This window comes from Glycine soja, chromosome 4, assembly GCF_004193775.1.
Source record: "Glycine soja cultivar W05 chromosome 4, ASM419377v2, whole genome shotgun sequence".
Lineage (NCBI taxonomy): Eukaryota > Viridiplantae > Streptophyta > Magnoliopsida > Fabales > Fabaceae > Glycine > Glycine soja.
Genome location: NC_041005.1, coordinates 44,892,189 through 44,916,701, shown reverse-complemented (window position 1 = coordinate 44,916,701; position 24,513 = coordinate 44,892,189). Strand labels below are relative to the sequence as shown.

Genomic DNA, 24,513 nt, shown 5'->3' with positions numbered 1-24,513 from the left:
TCAGTAAACTGTCTATAAGAGGCATGGGAAATCCATGCACATTCAAATCTGAACCTTTTTTTTTATAAGGGAAAGAGAGACATAGAGTTAAACAAGATAAGGATGGGGGGATGATTTGAGCAGTCAACACGGGGAAGAACTCTCACACCAACATTAGAAAAGAAATTCTCCATTGATCATTACACAAGGCTCGATCAAGCCTTTCAAAAATATGTTTAATGACCATTGAACAACGAGCCTCTCCAAGTAAATTTAGACCCCAAATAACCCAAGTCCATCAAGAAACTAGACTAGATTCTATCTCTAGAATTATGACATTTCTTGTCAGAAACTTGGGCTCTACCTTTCTTCTCTTTCAGCTTGGCAATATCGTTAAAGTGTCCTTATAGTAACCAAACACCAAGCTTGGTCGAAGCTATACGAAGAATGACCTTCCACATATGACTCCTCATACCTTCTATGGGACTTACATACACTGAAGAAAACTACTACCAAGGACCATTAATGAATCTTACTCTCAAATGGATAAATTGGAAGTGAGTTTCGTGAACAACAACATCCACCTTATTCTTTTTCTAGACCACACAAATACCCCCAGCATAGCCCTTATTCTCCAAATATTCAAAAGCATCAAACCCTAAATTAATAAAGGTTTTATGGAGTCTCAAGGGATCCAATCTAGTTTCTAGGGATAAATAGCATATTAGGTTTATGAACATCCAAATACTGCTTGCAATATCTATAAAAGGATGGTGTGGTAGCACCTCTACAATTCCAAATGAGAATTCTATTATTTTGTCTATTCATAATAAAAGACAATAAGAGAAGGAAATCCTCAGAGGTGACCACCCACACCAAGTGGAATCTCCATCACACAATCCATATCCACCATTTGTGTCCCCTCCAAGGGAACCATGGTGCCCGAACTAGACACTTGCACCCATTGATTACCATCCTATGCCTCCACTATCAAGTATGGAGGACGAGGTTGATGAAAGATTAATGAAGACCCCTCTAGCATCTTTTAGTGAGGGAACACTTCCTCATAAACATGGGCTCTTTGCACTTCCATATCTTGATTAATTATAATAACCTTATTATTCTCCTCGATAACCCCACCAGCAATCCCACCATGACTGACCTCTTTCTCCATAGGGATGATATTCCCATTGTTTTTCTCTAAATTAATCATAACAAATCTCGAAACTGTAACTTTCTCTTTAGGTCCCATCTTTGTCTTCTCTTTATAAGCAAAATTGTCCTTTGAGTGCTCATGCCCCGACATTCCCTACATGCTTTTATGAGAACTACCAACACCTATGTTAGCTACCCATCTTTTATTTCCATTGTCACCAAATTTCTCTCATCTCATTAACCCTTGGAACCATTGGTTGTTTCCCTACTCCTGCTTGGTTATCCTCATCTTGATGCCCACTTAAAACCCTAAATCTAGATCCTTGATTATGCATCAAATTAGGATCTCCATTGTCTCTCTCTTTTCCTCTTCTAGGATGCCTCATCTTTTTCACTATAGTCCAAGGACCTTCAGGTATATGTTGGCCCACTCCTGAATCCTTCCCTCCCTAACCATTATCATTAGCAACTTCAGATCGGCCATTCCAAGAATGTTGTTTTTCTTTCTCAGGACATCCTTCCACATATTGACCAAACTTCCCACACATGAGACATAAAAGGTGAAGCCTAGCATATTTACCCCTTTCTTGAGAAAAAAATATTCTTATCAACTCTAATTATCCTCCCAATTTTGTCACCCACAACATACAAGACCTTTGCATCATAATACTTAATTGGTAACTCATATAGGCGGACACACACTTCTACCTTCTCTATTGCTTCACTTGAAAAGTGAAAATTAGGGCTTCACTCACATGGATAACCCTATTCCTTACCCACATTTGCTTAAGTCTCGTCTCTAGGGCCTTAAACCTTATTTTTCGATCTAACAACTTTACAATAACAGAATTAGACCAGGGTCTTTGTATCCTCTTCTCTTCGCTTTCAGACAGAATAAGCGTCGAACACTCATACTCCCCCAACTTCCTTTCTTCAATCCTCAGTCCACAAAACTCATCCTCGTCTTCTTCCACATCTTTTCCATGTAACGAAACTCCTTTCCCCCCTAACAATGCCTTTGTATACGACTTTGGCACTTTGATCATTTCAATAACATCCTTATAGTTCATCGACTGAGAAGAGTCGACTGAGAAGAGTCACTCGTAAATACATGATCACCCCTCCTTTAATCTTTTTAGTGCTCCTATCCACCAAGGCTTTCTCCTCCACTGAGAGTTCCAGTGAAACCCTAACAGACCCTATTTTTTCGCTCATTATTTCTTCAAATTGACTTTTTTTATTTATTTAAACTTTGAATAACACTAAAGCTGTAATAATTGTTCTACCATCAATTAAAAAAAAGTTGTTGTCTTTTTGCATCAGCTGTTTAATTTGGTTAAAGGTATTCATGACATATATAAGCTCCAAGGACATCTAGTTTGGGTGAATGTGTTGGATGAGACTCATCAAGTAGCCAACATTCTAGCTATTAAGTGTATGACATTGTGCCTAGTTTTGTATAGAATGCTTTATTAGCTGATTTAGCTTGTATTATTTTCCTATATAAGTTTTAAAATTTCTTTGTAATTCCAAAAGTAAAAGTAATACCCCTCTCATTTTTTGTGTATTTGTTTAAATTGTTTTTTTTTTTAATTTTTTATTTACCTTTTCAAGAAGTTGTTGTGCTTATTTTACAACAATTGTTTTTTTTTAATTCAAACAAATAGACCCAATATATTTATACTATCAGCATATTTAAATTAATTTCATAAATTAATTCTTCAAAATGTTTGTTACTAATACTTATTCCTTTTTCAATCCCTATGTATTTTATTTTCTTTTGTCTCTTAACCCACTTATTTCTTTGTTCTTCAAAAATTCTTAGTTGGCACATTTTCCTCCCAAACCGAATCAAGTGGTGAGCATAAGTATATCCGACATTTTAGAATCCAGATTTCATTTTGTTTTTTCCCTTTCTGTTTTTCTTGTCCATTATTAAATTAGTAGTATTTCATTTTCAGGTGCGTGTAAAGTATCTTCCATTTGAAAACAGCATTGTGTTGTTACCTACCCCCATTCATTCACTCACCAACACCAAACAAACAAGTCCCTGCTGGTGGCGGACACTCCGAGGGCCTCTCCCCTCTTCCTCTCCACAGTATAAAACCCAAAACTCACACAACCCGACCCATCACGCAAGACAAAAGCGCGCTCTTGTGTTCCGTTTCCGTTTGTTTCTGTTTTCTTTCTCTTTCAGATCTCGAAAAATGCAGAGCGCGGCTTTCACTTTCTCTCCCTCTCTCCCTCTCCGCAACCCTTCCCCTAACTATTGGAGGAGACCTTCTCTCTCCCTCCGTCTCTCGGCCAAACACGGCAACAGCAACAGCGATGACGTGAACTCCAATGGCGTTTCTTCAACTTTCTTCACTCGCCGATCTTGGACTCTTCCTCCTTCCTCTTCCTTCAAGTTCAGGCCTCTCCCTCCCCGCGCCGCCGAAAGCGCCGTTCCCGAAAGTGCGCCCGTCGAAAACCCGCTCTTCAAAACTCTCGAACTCGGCGCCTTGTTTGGCCTCTGGTACCTCTTCAACATCTACTTCAACATCTACAACAAACAGGTCCGAATTCTCTCTCAGATCTCTCGTTCTATTTTTTTGCCTCAACTTGTTTTTAAACGATTGTTGCTGCACCATAATCATTTACCAAACACGCCCTTGGATTTGTGGTAATTGATAATGATTAAACGTAGAGAGCAGTTTCATAGGTGCTTTTCGTGTAGTTCTTCGATAATACAAATGGAAAAAAGGATTGCTGCTGAAACGATGATCGTTTGCCAAATGCGCACTTAGATTTGTGTTAATTGGTAATGACTAAACTTGGAGCAGTTTCATATAGCTGCTTTTTGGTGTAGAATTGGAGTCATTTCACTTCGGTAATTCGCACTAATCTGCATTGATATTTAATAGAAACGTTTATTACTAATTCGCACTAATCTGCATTTATATTTAATAGAAACGCTTATTATTACGACGTGGATTACTGAGGTGAAACTCTAATTTTGGTGTCGTTCTTTAGTTAGAATTGGAGTTTTAGTTTACTTCGGTACACCATGTTAATCTGTACTGATATTTAATCGAAACCTTACCAAGGTGAAACCTCAATTCTGATCGGAACTACATCTAAGTTTTTTTTCTAATTGTTATTTGCTGAATCTTGCACGTGGAGATTTGAATTACAGATTCTGATTCCGCAATAGTGTTCTCTGTTACGTGAAAGGAATTGTAATCAGTGATGCTAGTTCGATGAGGATTTGAATTTAAGTTTAACCTGGTGCATTTTTGTTTTGTTTTCTCTGTGTTGTTTGCAGGTGTTGAAGGCGTTTCATTACCCGGTAACTGTGACTGTTGTTCAGTTTGCTGTTGGGACTGTGCTCGTGGCATTTATGTGGGGTTTGAATCTCTATAAGAGGCCTAAACTCAGTGGTGCTATGGTAATTTGGTCTCTGCTGTGTTGAATTGTTGTGTTGTTAGGTTGTGTTTTGTGTTGTTAATGTTGATTGTGTGTGGCAGCTTGGAGCGATTTTGCCGCTGGCTGCAGTGCATACTTTGGGGAACCTTTTCACTAATATGAGTCTTGGAAAGGTGGCTGTGTCTTTCACTCACACTATCAAAGCCATGGAGCCTTTCTTTTCAGTGGTCCTTTCTGCCATGTTCCTTGGAGAGGTTAGATATATCGTTTAAACTGTGTTGCCTAGTGTGATTACTCTAAAGCAATTCTTTTATTATGATTGTTAGTGGCTTTTGTCATGGTCCAAGTTGTCTTTTTTGTTCATGAAATTGATGATAATCATGCTGGTACATTTCTGATATTCTAGCATCACAGTTGTTACAGCAAGAATGAGTCTTAGAAAGAGTGTGTTGCGACCTGCTAGCACTCCTCTTCTCATATAGTTGTCTGTGAATTGCCATGTATTCTAAGTCTTTCCTTTGAAGGAAAAATAGAAATATTTGGCACATTGAGAATTAATTTATTTTAATGTTAATTCTTTGTTCTGTTCTCTTACAGTTTCCTACACCGTGGGTGGTTGGTTCTCTTGTGCCTATTGTTGGTGGAGTTGCACTGGCATCTGTTACAGAGGCCTCTTTCAATTGGTAAGATGTCTGCTCCTTGTCTTGTTCCTTCTAGAGGAAGAGGAGAGGTGACTTGGTGGGATTTGGAAAGAGAAGTTTTGGTAATGTAAATTGTAATGTGCTTTGGTGGAATGGTGAACAGGGCTGGATTTTGGAGTGCAATGGCATCCAATGTGACAAATCAATCTCGTAATGTTCTTAGCAAAAAGGCCATGGTTAATAAAGAGGTAGTATGATCTATGAACACTTCCAAATGTTTTGGATATATTTCATTGTTGATATCAATCTTTGCGTTTCAAAAGTCATTTGTGAATCTCTTAAGTTATAACAAAAAATAACAATGATTTTTTTCTTCTCAGGATTCTATGGACAACATTACTCTCTTCTCTATCATAACAGTAATGTCCTTCTTCTTGTTAGCACCTGTGGCTATCTTCATGGAGGGTGTCAAATTTACTCCTGCTTACTTGCAATCTGCTGTGAGTATCTTGATGGTTAAAAGAAATAGGATTGTCATTATCATAGCTGCAACAGTGCAATCAAAATATATAATTTTCTTGAGTTTTCTGATGTTATCTGCATCTTCTTTCTTGACAGGGGGTGAATGTTAGACAACTTTACATCAGATCTCTTCTTGCTGCACTCTGTTTCCATGCGTATCAACAAGTGAGTTTTGCTCTTCTATGCATTGTTGTGCCCCTATATATTTTTTATTATTTTTTGGGGATGCTTTGAAGCTGCAACTTGCTATTATCTGGTGAGGGAGGGGGATAGTTGTTCTAGTAGAGGTTGAACCTTCCAACATCAACTTCTGTTCAAGAGTGTTTTTATATATGATTCCTAAGCATTTTATCGTTTGACTGCAAGGTTAAACATAATTGACCGTTACTTGTTGGAAAATACTAAATTGTTTGATGTGAAATGTTTAACATAATAGTGTATTTCTCTCATGGTGTACTTACATGGTTAAGAATATTTTATTGAAGCAACAGTATAACTATTATGCTGTGAGATATATTTTGCGCTTGTATTCTCTGTCAAGTCGCTTAAAAATGGCATTTTGCTTGTAGAGAGCACGTAACTTTTGGAGTGGGCTTCATTTGTTGTTAAAATAATATTGATAATTGCAGCAGTGTATGCTTATGTTAGCAGTGTAGGCTACCTGAACTAAAATGCTGCGGACAGGAAGGGACAATGATAGTGGAGACTTTTTAACATTTGATCAATCTAAAAAGAAAAAATTAAATGAAAGAAAAGCAAAGTTATAAATAGGGATTCTACTCGTTGCTAGTTTCTTGCTGGGTCTTGTGTAACATGGCTCCCTTTTGTAATAGTGAAATGGTGTTGTGTTCCTTAATGATATAGTGATGGTTTTCTGTGAATGGGCCTGCAGGTTTCTTATATGATATTGCAAAGGGTATCACCTGTTACCCACTCCGTGGGCAACTGTGTGAAGCGGGTTGTGGTCATTGTGAGCTCTGTCATCTTCTTCCAAACACCTGTCTCACCTGTGAATGCTTTTGGTAAAGTTGCTTCTTTCTGGTTTGAATTGGAAAACATTTGAAAATTTGTTTCAAAATTTTTCTTAAACATTGAATATCTCTCTTCACGCCTGTTGCTAATATTTTTATATTATTTTCTACAGGAACTGCTATAGCTCTTGCTGGCGTTTTCCTCTATTCAAGGGTGAAGCGTATTAAGGCAAAGCCAAAAATAGCTTAATTTTCAATTGTAAAATTTTGTTAGTTGCATCACGGAAGCCAAATAGTTGCAATCTGCAATTCTGAATTTCTTTGTAGGCGAGATAGGGAATTTGAAGATTATCTTTATTGATCCTTACATTTTCCTTTTTTTTCTTCTTCTTTTTAAGTTTCCTTGTGGATTTCATTATTTATTTCTGAGTTCTAAAACTTTTAAAGAGTTTCCTAGATTATCAATTATAGAAAACCAATAGGATCTTGAAATCTATGATTTTCACAAATAATAAATAAATAATGTGTATCTTTCTCCACATGGAAGCTTCTCTCCGATTTATTTTGATTTCCTTGAAAGAGGAGAAACTAGATTTCACATTTTTTTATTATTCTTTCTACTTTTCTATGTTTGTGATGACGATAGATTAAAGAAAACACTTTTATGTCAAGAAGGGAATCTTATTTCACGTTAATGGGTATTAATTTTCTTTTATAATCACTACTCCCATCAAGTAGTGGTTATCTCTAGAATTTTTTATTTATTTAATTTAATTATAATTTAATCTTTAATTATTAATTATTTATTTATTAGTTTCTACATAAGTCACATGTCTCTCACATTAGACATTAATTTTAACATTCTTCCACTTGACTCATGTGACATTATTAAACATTATGAATTAAATAAATAAATAGATTAAACTAACATAATGCGCATTAAAATGATTAAATCATTCTATACATTGGGAACATCATAATTAAGAATAAGAATCAACTCAAGTCATGACTGTTGTACATCACTTAATCAACATAGTTTCTTTCGTGAACTACAAATCAGTCTTCTCTTTAATATGATTATTAGTTAGGAGTACATAATTGGTTCAACGTAATGTTTTTATTCAAGATAAAATTTGTTAACATTACTCTAATACAAATATGCATGCAAACATAGAGAACATGTAATAAAAAAACATATCATAAATGAACTCAAAGTGTGATTAAAATGCATAAGGTAAATTACACAGCAAAAATACTTGTCGTTCTTACAAAAATACTGTTGCAGAGTTATCACATATTTTTCGTGGCCTAACAATATTGTCGATAATTCCAAGTCCTGAAATAAAGTTCCGTAGCCAATTAGCCTGAATTGTAGTCTCAAAACATGTTACAAATTCAGCTTTCATGGTAGATGCAACAACAACTGATGCATACAGAATTACTTCCATTTTTTTCATTCCATATCATTTATAGGACATTGTGCGAGATTAAATTTGTCTCCTTTCTAAATTAGAACAGGTGATGCTGAAGACCTTTCCATCCTGAATCTCTCTAATACTTTATTGATATATGCTTTCTGAGATAAGCCTAATAATCCTTGTGATTTATTACAGAATATATCTACCCCTATCACATAGCTTACCTCACTCATATCTTTCACTTCAAATTTGCTAGAGAGAAACTTCTTAGTTTCATGAACAAGACCAAGTTCATTAATTGCAAGCAAGATATCATCAACATACATAATTGAAAAAATAACCTTACTCCCACTGGCCTTCAAATATATATACTGATCATATGTATTTTCCTTAAATCTAAAAGAAGCAATGGTATCCTTAAACCTCAAATACCATTAGCAAGAAGCTTGCTTTAAAACTGTATATTGATTTCTTTAATTTGCACACCATGTGTTCATTTCCTTCAACTGAAAACTCTATTGGTTGGTCCATATAAACATTCTCTTCTAAATCTCCATTAAAAAAAGAAAGTTTTCACATTCATCTGATATACCTCTAAGTCATAATGAGCTATTAATGTCATGATAATCCTGAAAGAATCCTTTCGTGAGACTGCTGGAAATGTCTCTTTATAATCAATGTTATCTTTCTGAGTAAATCCCTTAGTAACAAGTATAGCCTTGTAACATTCAAGGTTGCCATGAGAGTCGCGCTTAGTCTTGAAGACCCACTTACAACCAACTCTCTTACAACCCTTTAACAATTCTACAAGGTCCCAAACACTATTATGTTCCATGGAATTTATCTCTTCTTTCATGGCATTTTAACCACTTCTCATAATTATCACAACTTACAGCTTGTGAAAAGGAAACCGGATCATTATCATTAATACTTAAGTCTGTTTCTATTTCATGTAGGTATTTCACATAGTCATTTGAAATAGTTGGTCTCCTTTCTCTTTGAGACCTCCTTAATGCTACTTCTTGTGGTTCTTGTACAATAGGTTCATTATGTATCATGGGTTCATTATTGTGGTGCTCCTCTTCATTAATTTTGTAACAACAACTGAAAGAACAATCACCTTACTGCTAGAGGCATAAGCTAAAGGGATTTGCACTCCAACTTCTTTAATTTTCACTTCTCGTGGAACTGTACTCCCACTGATTTCACCATTTTCAATGAACATTGCATTTCCAATTTTGACAATTCTCATACTATGATTAAGACAATAAAACATATATCCCTTTGAATTTTCTGAATAACTAATGAAATATCCACTGATTGTTCTTGCATCCTATTTTCTTTCTTGTGGATTATGAATCCTTATTTCTGTCTGGCAACCCCAAACATGCAGGTGCCTTATACTAGGTGTCATATTCGTCCACAGTTCAAAATGTGTTTTTGGAACTATGTTACTAGGGACCCTATTCAATAAATACATGACAGTTTTCAGGCATACATCTACAAAGATACGAGTAAAGTTGAATTGATTAACATACTTCTAACCATATCCATTAAAGTTTTATTACGCCTTTCTGATACACCATTTTGTTGCCAGACATTGTGTATTGTGCACAAATGTCACGTTTCTAAAGAAGCTTATCAAATAGACCTGGGTGTTGCCTAGTTTCATCGTATCTTCCGTAATACTCACCACCTCTATCAGATCTAATAATTTTCACCTTTCTATCTAATTGTTTTTCTACTTCATTCAAGCAAATTTCTAAGACATCTACTACCTAAGATTTCTCATGCAGTAAGTAGAAATAACCGTAACGTGAATAGTCATAAATAAAGGTGATAAAGTATCTTTCATTTCAAAAAGAATTAACATCAAAAGGTCCACAAATATCAGTATGCAAAATTTCAAGAAATTGACTGCTTCTTGTAGCTCCTTTCTTTGTATGGTTTGTTTGTTTTCCCTTAATACAATCCACACAAATATTTAGATTCGTAAAATCTAGATCAAGAAAAATTTCATTCTTTATTAATCTTTCCATCATTTCTCTAGAAATGTGACCTAAACGTTTATGTCACAAGAAAACAGATCGTTCATTCACTAAATTACATTTAGTGCTAACATTACGATGCAGAGTTAAAATGATTTTACCATACAAACCATCTAATTTCAATTTATATAAACCATCACAAAGAACACCAGTACCAATGAGATGATTATGCTTATATAAACGGAAACATTAATTACCAAAATTAAAAGAGTATCCAGTCACATCAAGTTTAGATAATGAAACTAAATTCCTAGATAAACTAGGTATATAAAAAGTTTTCAGTAAATTTAAATTATGTCTAGTATCGAGTTTTAAACGATAAGTCCCGAGTGCTTCCAATGGAGCTTTCACTCTAGTTTACCTTGATTTTCTTGAAAGAGAAGAAAAATAAGATTTCACTCCCTTAACTATTTTTTATATCTCTCTTATACCTATCACATGAGACATTGATTCTAATCTAACATGAGTAAGTGCCTAATGATGATGGTCCATGAAAAAATTATGTTCTGAATTTTGCTCAAATAGGTGTGTTTTTAATGTATCATCTTCGTACAAGCATATACGTATAATCAGCCATAGATTTTTTAAATGCTGTGCTAGTTTTGGGCCATCGTTAATCTGTCACTAATATTATTATTACGTATCAAATATTATTTTCACAAATCGACTTGTGCCTAAATTATTGATGTGGCTGCATGAGTTTTGATTGTTTTTTATTGCGATGCAACCGCATCAATACTTTATGTAAAAATTCTCCGCATTATGGCTTCCGCAAGCAACACCGTTAGCAGTGTTTTTTCTGGCATAATAATGCAATTAACATATATGTAAATATTTGCTATTAATAACAAAAGAAATGACCATATTAAGAAGTTAGCATGCTTGTTGTGCCCACTTTTTCTCACTTTGTGGTTCTCGCGTTTTTAACAAAATAAAATCGCGAGAACAGTATTCATTTTCTTCTAGAACTTTTTTTCTTATTAGGGAGTGGCGAGAAACCTACTGCTTGCGACATTTACGTGGGAAAGGTATTCTCATAAGTCATAGAAACATCTATTACGACGAGATATAGCATTCTTAAATTACACAAATAGATATAATCCTGAGTTTGACATTTTGTGTACAACTAAGAAATCTGACAGTTAAATAAATAATGACACTTCTTAAGTATGTTGAAAGAGGATATGTTTATTTTGGTGACTTCTGTCTTGATGTTAATTTTCCGTTATTTTGATCAAACTTTTGCCATATTCGGTAAGTTATTTCGGTTACATTTTAATCTAACTATTCGGTAAATCAGTTTTTTGAAGTGGTTTTTAATATTTTTTAATAGGTTTTAATATTTGTTGAAATATTACTTAAAATAGTGTTTTTTAAAATGTTAATTTTTAATTTTTATATTTTATTCTCTTTTTATCCTTAAAATCTTTATTCAATTTCTTTATTATCCTTTTTAAATATCATTTTATGTTTTTTAGTTATTTCAATAATTAATTTAATCAAATACTTATGATTTAATAAAATAACTTAAAAACTTTTAACTATGAGTTAATTTTCTAAATTTTAATTGGTTTTTGAGTTAATTTTATCGGATATAACTTTTGTTGAAAATGCTCTTGGTGGCAAGAAAGATAACTTGTCAAGAAAAATCAAATTCCGTTATGTACATAAAATAAACATAAATTTTGGCCTAAAAAAATAAGAAAAAGCAATTTCCTTATGTACATAAAATATTGAATTGTTAATAACAGAGAAAAACTTAGTTTTGGGATACATAACTTGTTCGGTATTAATTTAATATCTCGCATATAGTAAATTTACCATGGAAGTTCCAATGGCAATAATCATCGAAATAGAAAAAAATATTGAATTAATAGAAAAAAGAAATTACAATTTACTAGGTAAGTTGTGATTTAGATATGAGAAATATTTTTTTTTTAACACTATCCTACTTTCTTCTTGACATTCTCTAGTACTTTTTAAACAAATAGAAAAAAAAAATCAATTTTGAGATTGGTTAAGTTCGAAATCATGGATTTACTTTGTGCATACAGAAAAAAAATTCAAAGAATATGAATGCATAACTAAAAGTGCACTATAAACCCACCGGTTTACGGACGACTAATTATTTCTCTGTAAACGTGCCGTCGATAAATTTTATCGACCGTCTTAAAAAAAGTCTTCGATAATACAGAGAACTAAGGCTAGGGTAATTGGAGGATAAAATAGAGGGTTTAATCATCATTTATTTGACTCTCAATAACATCTAGAAAAAAAAAGTTGGTAATTGATGAGTAAAAATAGGCATGAAAAAGAATATGCAAACAATTACACTGGCCTATATAGCGGATTTTTTGGGCATTGCTTTGTGCATTCAGTACAATTGCTGGTTACCCAGCAGAATAATATAATTTCAATTTTGCTCTTGCATAAAGTTGATATGGATTGTCCAATTTGTAGGCTTATGAAAAATGATTATTCTCAAATTTTTTAAAAAAATATATTTTAAGAATTAATTTAAAATTAATGGTTCATGCAAAAATCAAATCTGTAATTTTTACGTCATTAGCATGATATTTTAATTAATTAAGTTAATATGTTAATTATATTATAAAATAATTAATATCATTATATATAATACTAAAATTTTTAATGTATATTTAATGCACATGTAAATTTAGATAATAAATTTTATGATAATTAATTTTAATCTAATAATTAATTTGTTTCCCTATGAGCTCTAATTGGAATTGGAATGTTCTACTCGGTGTACCAGCAATTAGCTGGATGCACAAAGCAATGGCTGGATTTTTTATTGTTGACTAAACCCACTAAAATATAGACCGTTTTTTCATTGATAATACAATGATTTTCTCCGCTATAAGAAATTCATTCCAATACAAAGGGTTTAAACTTCGGTAAAATGTATTTTCTCAATTAATTTTTTTTTACAAAATTATCAATACCGGGATATATTCATTAATTCCAAACACAAATAATTTTAAAAAAAATACTATTTAGACATAAAATTAATCCATAACAAAATATTTCATTCCCATATAACCATGAGTCACAACACTTTATAATAGAGCTACTGAGTCATAATAAAAATTCATATAAATGCTACTAAGTCATATGAAAAATCATAGAAGTGTTACTATGAAATATAAAAAAAATCATATAAGTATGGTACTAAGGCATAATGCAAAAAATCATATAAGGGTCATGTCTCAAGTCACTAATTATATATTCATCATCATTATCAAAGTATTTTTCATAGTCTGGTTTGCGGTGATGACTAGATTAAATATGCTTGGTGAGATCACTCACAATTGTAAGTTTTCTAATAGTGTTAAGCATCTTCTCACGTGTCTTTTGATTTTGTTCTTGTTTTTCTTGCATTTGTAGCTCAGTTTTTTGAGATATTTTATTTGTGTGGTAACTAAGTTATGATGGAGTGATTTGCTTTTAGGTTTTAGGTTTGTTAATTACAATGGGTTTTATCCATTTTAATCCCTTATTTTAATTACAAAAGGCTAAGTCCAGTATTTTTGTTTTAAAATAGTGGATTAATTAATTTTTAAAAATTAAAAAATCAATTACAGTAGGTTTAATTCACTATAACTTTTATCATATTAATGTCTGAAAAGACATAACAACTTTGGCACCCAAAAAAAATAAATTTGTATTTCTTAAATGACAAAATAAAGACGGCAAAACTCATTGTAATATATTAATATGGATAGATCCACAGTACTTCATTGTTACTACCGATGAAAAAGCTGTCTATAATTAACCGACGGATAAATTTATTGGAATTTATTTATATTACCATTTATCAACAAACTTGTAATAGGAAAAAAATACTTGTAGTGGTTAAATAGTATTTTAACCTATGCATTATATATAATAAAAGTTTATTTGATACAACTAAAATTTATAATTTCTAATAAATAGATATGTTTAAATGTATAAATTACATTATAATTAAAATCTATAATAAATATTTGTTTTTAATATATAAATTATATTTTAAATTTATGATGAATAATTTGTATATATATATATATATATATATATATATTGTAATTTTTAATTATTGATATATTTTTTTAAAAAATTCAAATTGCAGAGGATAAGATAAATAACACTTAAATTACATGCAATAACAAAATAGATGTCAGTTTATGTCGCATACAACTCACATACTTTCATTCTTAGGGTCCTACACATTGTATGTCTCACGTTTTTTATGACTGACCTACAATCTCTATTGAGTTAACGAACCTTAGTTAGGTACAATTAGATGATTTTCACCTTAACAAAGATATTAAGCACAGAAAGTTGGAATACCAAAATTGAGTTGAACCGGACATGTCAACCTATGTAACCTGTCATTTGCCAAAATAGGTTGGATAATTTAACCCTTCAATCTGCTTATTATGTATGGGGGGATTTGGATCGTACTTTTTTATTTTTTGAGAAGAAAGTTCAATAAATTTGAGCTATTTATGATACACGAAATTTGATCTTGGGTAGCAGCAAATATCATTTCTTATGCTCCATGAAATTGCCATCCCACCACATTGGAGGCACAACAAAAATTCTACCACTGGAGGCTGCTAAAAGAGTAAAAGATAAATATGCAAGAAAAAAAATATGATGAAATATTCTTTGTTGTATTGAATATCCTAACGAGGGCAATGTATATACAAGGTGAAATCCTTTTGGATAAACACCAACAAGGACAACAAAAAGACAAATCAAAAAAATACAGTTAATGTATTCTAGAACCTACTAATATTTACAACAAACATAACAAAAGAAAATGAATCAGGAATGTGGAACAGATTGGACCAAGAAGGTATTGGGCTTCTTTTGTTTTACCCCCCACAAGTTGGAGGTGTGTGAATGTCATGCAACTTCAGCTTGGATAAATTGATAGTAAATAGGCGAGGAGAAAGAGCTTTTGTAAACATGTCAACAAGCTGGTTGGAGGAAGAAACATGTAGCAATCTCATGAGACCTGTTTGGGCTTTCTCGCGGACAAGATGACAATCAATTTCCAAATGCTTGGTACGCTCATGAAAGACCAGATTAACAGCAATATGAAGCGCGCTTTGATTATCACAATAGAGGATAGGTTGCTTCAAACAGGAAATCTGAAGATCAGAGAGTAAATAAATGAGCCATTGTAACTCACAGGTAGTGGAAGCATGTGCCCAATATTCAGCTTCAAAAGAAGATATGGATACTGTATGTTGTTTCTTGGTTTTCCAAGAGACCAAAGAACTGCCAATGAAAAGGCAATATCCCGTAATAGATTGATGAGAATCAGTGCAGGTAGCCCAATCTGCGTCACTAAAACCCAGAATATGAACTAGAGAATCACGCCTAAAAAGGAGGCCTTTGCTGGGACAACCTTTAAGATATTTAAGAACACGCATCGCAGCCTGGAAGTGAATTTGGGTTGGGTTGGCCATAAATGGACTTAATTGTTGGACTAAAAAAGAAATGTCTGGACGAGTGCTTGCGAGGTATAATAAACGACCAATCAGACGTCTGTAGGAAAGAGGATCAGGCATTGCAACACTTGAATCTTGATGAAGACAAAGTGAGGAATCCATTGGAGTAGTAGATGGCTTGCACCCCAACATACCGGATTCGGATAACAAATCTAAGCAATACTTTTGTTGGAAAATAGAAATCCCAGCATTTGATATGCTGACTTCCAGACCCTAGAAATACTTAAGAGGCCCTAAATCCTTAATGTGAAATTTAGAGTTCAGGGCCTGCTTAATAGTATGAATTTCATGCAAACAATTACCAGCCAAGACTATATCATCAACATACACTACTAGGGCTGTAAAATCAGTTTCGTTGCTTTTGGTAAAAAGACTGTGATCTGCCTGGGCCTACTGATATCCACACTACAGAAGAAGCAGAGAGAGTTTCTCATACCAACAACGACTAGCCTGCTTTAGCCCATATAAAGATTTTTGAAGTTTACAACAATGTGAACTTGAATAGCCACGAATGCCAAGAGGGATAGTCATGTAAACATCTTTTGTTAAATCCTCGTGTAAGAAAGCATTGTTAATATCTAGCTGCTCCAAATGCCATCGATTGACTGAAGCTAAAGCCAATACAATATGAATTGTAGTCATCTTGGCCACAGGGGAGAAGGTCTCCATGTAATTATCAATACCCTCAATTTGAGAAAACCCTTTTACAACAAGCCAAGCCTTGTAGCGTTCAATACTACCATCAGCTTTGCGCTTGATCTTGTAAACCCATTTGCATCCAATGGGTTTAACATTAGAAAGAGTCACAACAATGTACCAAGTCCGATTTAAATTCAGAGCACCAATTTCAGTTTTCATTGCCTCAATCCAATAGAGATTTTGAACAACCTCTTTGTAAGTGGAAGGTTCAATCTCAGAGAAAAGGGACATGACAAATTTATGATAAGAAGAAGGTAACTAAGAATAAGAGATTACTTGTTGAATGGGATGAACACACTTGGAAGATGGTTGTTCTGACGAAGTACTGATGGTGTTGCAAACGAAGTCACGAAGAGGAGTGGATGGCTGAGGGATTTGAGTTGAATGTCATGGTGGAGGAATGAATGGAGTGGAGGAACAGATTGGGATATGATTGCTGGTCGTGGAGGAACTGGGCGAGGTGGGATGTGTATTGGGTGATGATGTGTTAGATGAGGATGGTGTGGTTGGTGCTGGAGGATTGAAATGCGAGGTGGGCGGATTAGGTAAAATATCTAGAGAAATTGGGTCCATATGAGGGTAAACTATTTGGGAAAAAGGTGTGGATGGTGTTGCAGGAACATGTGAGGTGATGTTAGGAGAGAGGGAATTGGGCTTCTTGAAAGGCAAGATGGTTTCATGAAAGATGACATTTCTTGATAGGAAAATTTCTCTAGAGTCTATATCCAAGATAATAAACCCCTTTGTTCCATTCTGAAAGCCCAGGAAAATACCACGTCTAGATGTGGGTCAAATTTTTTGCAAGGATGATGGGTGGAGGCATAACAAAGGGATCCAAAAACCTTAATAATGGAAAAATAAGGTTTTTGATTGAATATTAATTCAAAGGGTGTTTTATTTTTTATAACGGGTGAGGGTACCCGATTTATAAGAAAGACAACGTGTTTAATGGCATAGGACCAAAAATTATATGGAATTTCTTATTGGAACATAAGAGCACGGGCAACATTAAGAATATGTTGGTGTTTACGTTCAACTCTACCATTTTGTTAAGGTGTGTAAGGACAACTTGTTTGGTGAATAATACCTTTGGAGGCGTAAAAATTCTTTAAAGAAAATTCGGGACCATTGTGAGAACGAAGAATTTTTACTTTGGAGTCGAATTGTGTTTCAACTAAGGCAATGAAATTTTGAACATTAATTTGAACTTCCGCTTTTGTTTTTAATAGAACAACCCAGGTAAATCGACTAAAATTGTCAACAATTGTAAGAAAATACTTGTGGCCATGAATGGAAACTTTAGAGAATGGGCCCCAAATATCCATGTGAATGAAATCAAATATTTTTGAAGCTCTACTACCACTAATAGAATAGTACAAATGCTTTTGTTTAGCTAAGTGACAAACATCACATGATTCATTACTATAATTTGAAATAAAAGGGAATTGCTCATGTAAAACATTGAGTCTTTTGTCTGACAAGTGTCCCAAACAAAAATGCCAAAGGTTGTTGTTGTTGATGGTAGAAAGGGAAATGTGGTTGATAGAAGAGATATGAGGAGTGAGGCTAGAATTTTCTTGAGTGACTAGTTGATAGAGACGTTGTTGTAACTTAGCCAAACCAACCATCTTCATTGTGCTCACCTCTTGTATTTGGCATATTTATGATTGTGACTTGAAAGAAATTTTGAAATGGAAAAAAGATTGAATCTAAAATCTGGGACATAAAGCACATTGTAAATAATGAAATCTGGAGCAAAATGGACAGTGCCAGAATAATGTGAAGTGACTATAGCTCTCCATTGGGTAAATGAATACTGATGGGTTCTATTTTGGAAAAGACTTGAAATTGTTTTAGAGAGAAACCAATATGGTCAGTGGCTCCTAAATCTACAATCCAGGAGGAAGAATTATTTAATGAATTTAAAGAGAAGACATGGGAAGTTTGTGATGTGACATTAGGAAAAATAAAAGACATGTTACCATTGGGCCCAAAAAAATTGCTTGGGCCTTGCTGGATGGGGTTAGCCCGAGTGGGAGGCTGAGAATCATTATTGTTGGTAGTACCCAATGCTTGTTGTAGTAGAGATAATAAATGATGATATTGGGCTTGAGTAAAATTCAGTGTTGATCCATGTTATTGTGGCAGAGAGATCTAATCATTAGTGGTGATGGTGTAGTTAACAGAGGAAGAACCGGAAGAAGAACCATTGTTAGGATTATGAAAACACGGGCAACCTGGGTATCATGGGTGCCTGAGAGGATAGCCATACTTGCTATAGCAAACGTTAACAATATGTCCTATTCTTCTACAATACACACACACACCTTCGTAGATTTGGGTTGCTAAACTCGGCCACCACCGTGAGTTTTCCCAATGGATGAATGTGTGTCAGTGGCGTTAACTAAAAAAGAAACCTTGGAATCAATATTATTTGCAAATTCATTTGGTGCATCAAGAGGTGAAGCAGCAACAACATGTTGTCGTTCATTCTGAATGACCATAGAGAAGACCCTGTTAACAGAGGGCAAAGGATCCATTAGCAAGATTTGAGACCGAACAACATGAAATCTGTCATTGAGGCCCTTGAGAAAATGGATGATAAAATCCTATTGATGGTAGAGACGAGCTTGACAATTACAAGGTGTGAGGGGACGAAAATTGTCAAGCTCTTCCTAAGTGGCTTTCAAATTGGTGAAGAAATCGGTGATGGTGAGCGAGCCTTGCTTCAGCACATAAATCTCCTCCTGGAGCTCTGCAATACGCATAAGATCGCTTTGAGAAAAGTGTTTTCACAGATCATTCCAAACACCAATAGCCCGGTCCAGATAAATAATACTTTGCATAATCGAAGGTGAAATAGAATTTATGAGCCAAGACATTAATAAGGTGTTGCAACGCTCCCATGAAGAATATGTGGGATCATCAGGAGTGGGAATAGGGATAGCACTAGTAAGGAACCCGATTTTGTTTTTAGAGGCGAGTGCCATGCAAAATGAACAAGACCAAGAATGGTAGTTACCACCAGAAAGGACAAGTGAGACTAAAATAGAGGAAGGGTTCTCATTAAGGTGTATGTAGAGAGGACTACAGGGATTTTGGCTAGGATCATTAAAAGGATTAAAAGGAGGTGGGTTTGAGACGTGGTCACTGTGAGGGGACTGTGATTCAGGGCTGTCTGCCATGGTACCAGGAAAGGAATATCAGCAGAGCTCTAGGTGGGAGCTCTGATACCATAAAAGAGTAAAAGATAAATATGCAGGACAAAAAAATATGATGAGTAAGCGAGCCGACTTGCCCCACGTAAGCCCACATTGGTAGCGGATCGAGCTAGCCTACCCTGCACTCTTACACGAACTTAATACATTGGTCTTGTTAAACCTTTTGGCCTCAATAATCTTAAGAAGGGGTGAATTAATTTTCCATTAACAAAATTTTAACCCCCTTCTAAAAGAGATAGGCTCAGAATGCAGAAGAAGTAACAATCAATTTAATAATGTTCTTTAAACATGCAAGACACAATTGATTGCAACAAATAAATAAGATAAGGGAAGAGAGAATGCAAACACAGTTTTATAAATGTTCGACAAATTCCGTGCCTACGTCCAGTACTCAAGCAACCCACTTGAGATTTCCACTATCTTTTTAAAATCCTTTACAAAGTTTGAACCACACAGGGACCCTCGATCCCTTAATCAATCTCTTTGAGTAAGAATCCTTACAACTCAAGAGACCCTCGATCCCTTAATCAATCTCTTTGAGTAAGAAGAATGAAAGAAAAATTCTTTCTTCAAGAGAAGAATATTACAATGAAGATCCATGGATGAACTCTTAATGGATATGCAAATGTTTGCCCAAGAGTTCTTGAGAGAGGATTTGACAATGAAGTTCTCTTGAATCTCTCTCATTTTCTTTTGAGAGGATAAAACATTTTGGACTAGCAAAACTCTCTCTCCAAAATCGTGCCCAAGTCACCTATTTATAGGCCTTTGATGGCCATTCACAAATCCAATGAAAAGATGTGACTATTGGCAGATTTTCTGAAAATTCTCCACTGGTAATCGATTACACATTTATAATTTGAAGGCTCATGACTTTTGAATTTGAATTTCAGAAGTTTCGTTGCTGGTAATCGATTACAGACATATGGTAATTGATTACATATTGAAAATTCAAATTCAAAACCCTTTTCAACAGCTATTTCTCAACCCTGTCTTCTGGTAATCGATTACACTGCTTGGTAATCGATTACTAGAGCCTTGCATGTCTTGAAAACACTTTGTTTTAAGGCAAGACTTGATCTTGAGTTAATCTTGAAGCAAGACTTTGTTTGTTGAAGCAATCTTGTATTAATCTTGAAACCATACTTATCCTTTGAAGCAACTTTGTTTGATTCGTCTTTTGGCATCATCAAAATTCATGTATTCATACATTCACATTCTCCCCCTTTTTGATGATGATAATCATTATCCAAGGCTTGATCTTTTTTATATCATCGAAATCTTCATGATTTACAGGTCTGTCCCCGCCCTGGGAGCCAAAAGGGCTAGTTCGCGTGCCTACTTTTTTAAAAAATACTTCAATTTCAAAATAAATATATTTTTTCCTCTTAAAAAAAGTCAATTACACTTAATTATATATTTTTAAAAAAAGTCTTGGTAACTCTGTAATGAATACTCAATTACAAAAGTTTTAACACAATCAAATAAATTTTTAACATAAATAAAAAGAAATTTTAGATTGGGCTTTTAGGATTAATTGGATTTGGGTTGACCTTGGTTAGTGGTTGTGGGTTTGTGGACTAACCCACGGACCTCGTGGTCCAAACTCACACAGCCCACAAATTATGCGGGACGGACCCAAAATCCTGCATAGCCTTGGATTTTTTAAAATATTTGGTCTATGGCCCGTGTAGGCCACAGACCCTGCGGTCCGATCCATGGGTCTGAGCCTGTTTACCCATCCTTTGTTAAAATCAGCTACTCAAATAGTGAATTTTGAAATATAGGGGACTGGGATAGTGAATTAAAAAAATAGGAGGACCGATTTGGTGAAATAAGCAAAATAGGGGGACAAATTTTACAATTAAGCATGAAATTAAAGTAAATTTGGGATTTTAGTGAATGCATAAGTTACACATTGCATCTTATTGGGCCTTGCTTAGTGCACATGTTGTGCTAAAGTCAAATTAGGTCTTCATCATTGCATAAATTTTACTTACACCATATTGAATCTTAATGAATCATTAGTGTTACACTTATACCTTATATTTCAAAATACTTAATTTTACAAATTTTGATTATCATATATTTTCATGATATAAAGGATATTTATTTATTATAATTTTCAAATAATAATATAAAATAAATAATTATTTTGTACTCAACACAAATTAAAAGACTAATGATAAGAATGAATTATTTATCTTAATAAAATAATTTTATTATTTTGTTAATTTTATTAAAAATTATCATTGTATATTTAAAATATTTTATATTTATTATGATTTATAAAAAATTGTAAATATTGGTTTGTTAATTTAAAAATATTACTAATATAAGTATATTATATGTTTATTATGATTTATAAAAAAATTAAAAATTTAGTTTCTTAACTTCTTTAGGAAAATATATTTCGTCGCTAATTCGGTCGCTAACAGCAAAGTATTTAACATCATCATGACATATTCGGTCACTACATCGGCCTCTAAGTTACTTTTCTGTTTCGATAGGTAGCAATCGATGTATTCTGCGACCTTTCATTTCGGTCCCTTCCGACGCTCAGAATGATGTAGCGACTGAATCTACTTGGTCGCTAAATTACTTTTGTGTTTTGATATATAGCAATCTAAGTAGGACTGGTGTATTCCGCGACCCTTCATTTCGGTCCCTGATTCAAGTTAACTACCACGACCAAATTCAATCACAAATTTGGTCGCATGATGACCATAAACTTTGGTCGCTATTTCGGTCGCTAACAAAAATTGAATGTTTTTTATCTCTAAATTACATTTTTCTAGTAGTGAAAGGTTTAGATTAGTGCATATTGATATCTCCTTCACAATACCAATTGACACAGACAATATAAAATAAAAGTCTAAGTTTCAACTTTTTTAATATTTGACTATATGCATAAGAACAACTTATGTTGTTCCAAACGAGTGTGTCTTTAGATACGGTGTGCATATCAAAGAGATATCTTGATCTTAATACTTATCTAATGTCATTCCTATTTACAATATTTGAAAAAAAAAATATTTTAATAGATACTCAATCTTAAATAATTTCAAGTGCTCTTAAACTTAACCCATATTTAATTAGTTAAATTTTACTTAGAAATTTCATCAACTTATTACGTTTTCATATTAATTCAGTACACTTTTTTATGGTATTGAACTTGGTACATTCAGAATAACATTTACCTCTAAAAAAACACTTATTTACACTAAATGTATTAGGAGTATAAGCGAATTGCACCTGATTGATTCGTGAACTCGTTCAACCCAATTTAATTATATTTTTGTGGGTTGAGTTAAATTGGAATTTTCTTAGTATACTCAATTAGCATTAATTGGGTTGGATAACAGATTCACAAGTTTCAATCTTGGTCAAATCCCCAACCGACTACATAATAAATATATAATAAAAAAATAATATCTATTTAATTTTTTCTCTATCTATATGAAAGATTGTGAGTAATGAAAAAAAAATAATGAACCTAAATTCCTACCCTCATTCACTTGCCGGAAAAAACAATTTATTTTGATTTTGGAGATTCACTCAATCTAATAATTATAAGTTGTAAAATAATTTTAATAATTTTATACTAATTCTGAGTTTTAAAATATTGATGCAATGAATACTAACTACTAGCTTATAAGAATTAAGAAGCAGTAAAACAATATTGAATGATTGATTTTGAGGGTTTTTTTTTTTTTTTCTAAAACTTAAAGAGGTTGTAATATTTTTTTTTAATTATTCAACCATATACCTAACACAAACCAATTCAATCAAGGGAGGGTCGGATTGAATTGAATTGGATTGAGTTAAAAAATAAAAACAAAAGATAAACTTAACTCAATCCAATCCACTTAAATTTAATTAGATTGAATTAAAAATTAAACTAAATTCAACTAGTTGAGATCACTTTTACCTCTAAAATGTAAAGCATGTTTGGTTCTGGGATAATAGATGTGCGCCCCAGAACTAGAAGTAATATTACATATAGCTTCTGCATCACTTTTTTGCTTGCTAACGTGATTTAGTTAATTAAGTGGGTAACTGAGTATCTTACGCACAGCCAAACAACGGTTTAACAAACCAAATGTTTGTAAAAAAAATAAAAATGCCTAGCTTCACTCTTCGGAAATATAGTAAAAAAGAACTTACAACCAATATTTTGATCATCAAATCAATAAAGGAGAAGGGCTCCCTATTTTCGAACCATGCAATAGAGTAATTAGTTTTTTTCTCTTAAATGAGAGTTACACTTTGACCAAAATAAATGATATGTTACGTTTTCGTTTAATTCATAATGCACTCAAACACATTCAAACCTTTTTTTTTTTTTTCATTTTTACCATGGGTACTACAAGCTTGTCGCTCCCCTTTTTGGGGCATTTTTTGCCACAAACTAGTTGCTTACAATTGTTACCTTTGCATTAGTAAAACCAATCGCATGCTAATATGTAAAATGTAAAATATAATAAAAGTAAAGAATTAAATATGTACTAATGGTTAGTCAATTTCTCATCTCATTTGTGTTGACTTGTGGCATTTAACGATTATTTTCTTCTCTTATTGACGGACATACACTCACTACATGAATTCTAATTCTACTTGCTTAGGAAGGTAACTTTGACTATAATAATGGTTTAAGTAAATAATATATAACGGAAAAATTATAAATGTTGTCTTTATTAAAGGGTGACAGTTACCAACGTAGTTAATTATCAAAATGAAATATAAATAAGAAAATAATGTTAGATCACTAGGGTTAAACCTTTGTTCAAGATGTGAATCAATACTTGCCATTGATCCTTGAAATCAATTAGCCCTCTAGCTAATCCATTCTATCTCTCTTCTATTAAGGGATACAAACTAGGTATTTGAAGACACAATTGCTCCTTCTTTTTCTTCTATTCTCTGTCC

General features: G+C 33.5%; 1 protein-coding gene across 1 annotated transcript; it reads left to right on the top strand.

The window, feature by feature from the left end:
- The first annotated feature begins 3,049 nt into the window (after window positions 1–3,049).
- LOC114409833 (triose phosphate/phosphate translocator, non-green plastid, chloroplastic-like) lies at window positions 3,050–7,212 on the top strand. The gene is made up of 9 exons (XM_028373465.1): window positions 3,050–3,689; window positions 4,439–4,561; window positions 4,641–4,793; window positions 5,137–5,222; window positions 5,344–5,428; window positions 5,561–5,680; window positions 5,799–5,867; window positions 6,595–6,724; window positions 6,847–7,212. The coding sequence occupies exons 1-9, from the start codon at window positions 3,342–3,344 to the stop codon at window positions 6,921–6,923; spliced, it is 1,191 nt and encodes a 396-aa protein (XP_028229266.1). The 5' UTR covers window positions 3,050–3,341; the 3' UTR covers window positions 6,924–7,212.
- Window positions 7,213–24,513: the final 17,301 nt, after the last annotated feature.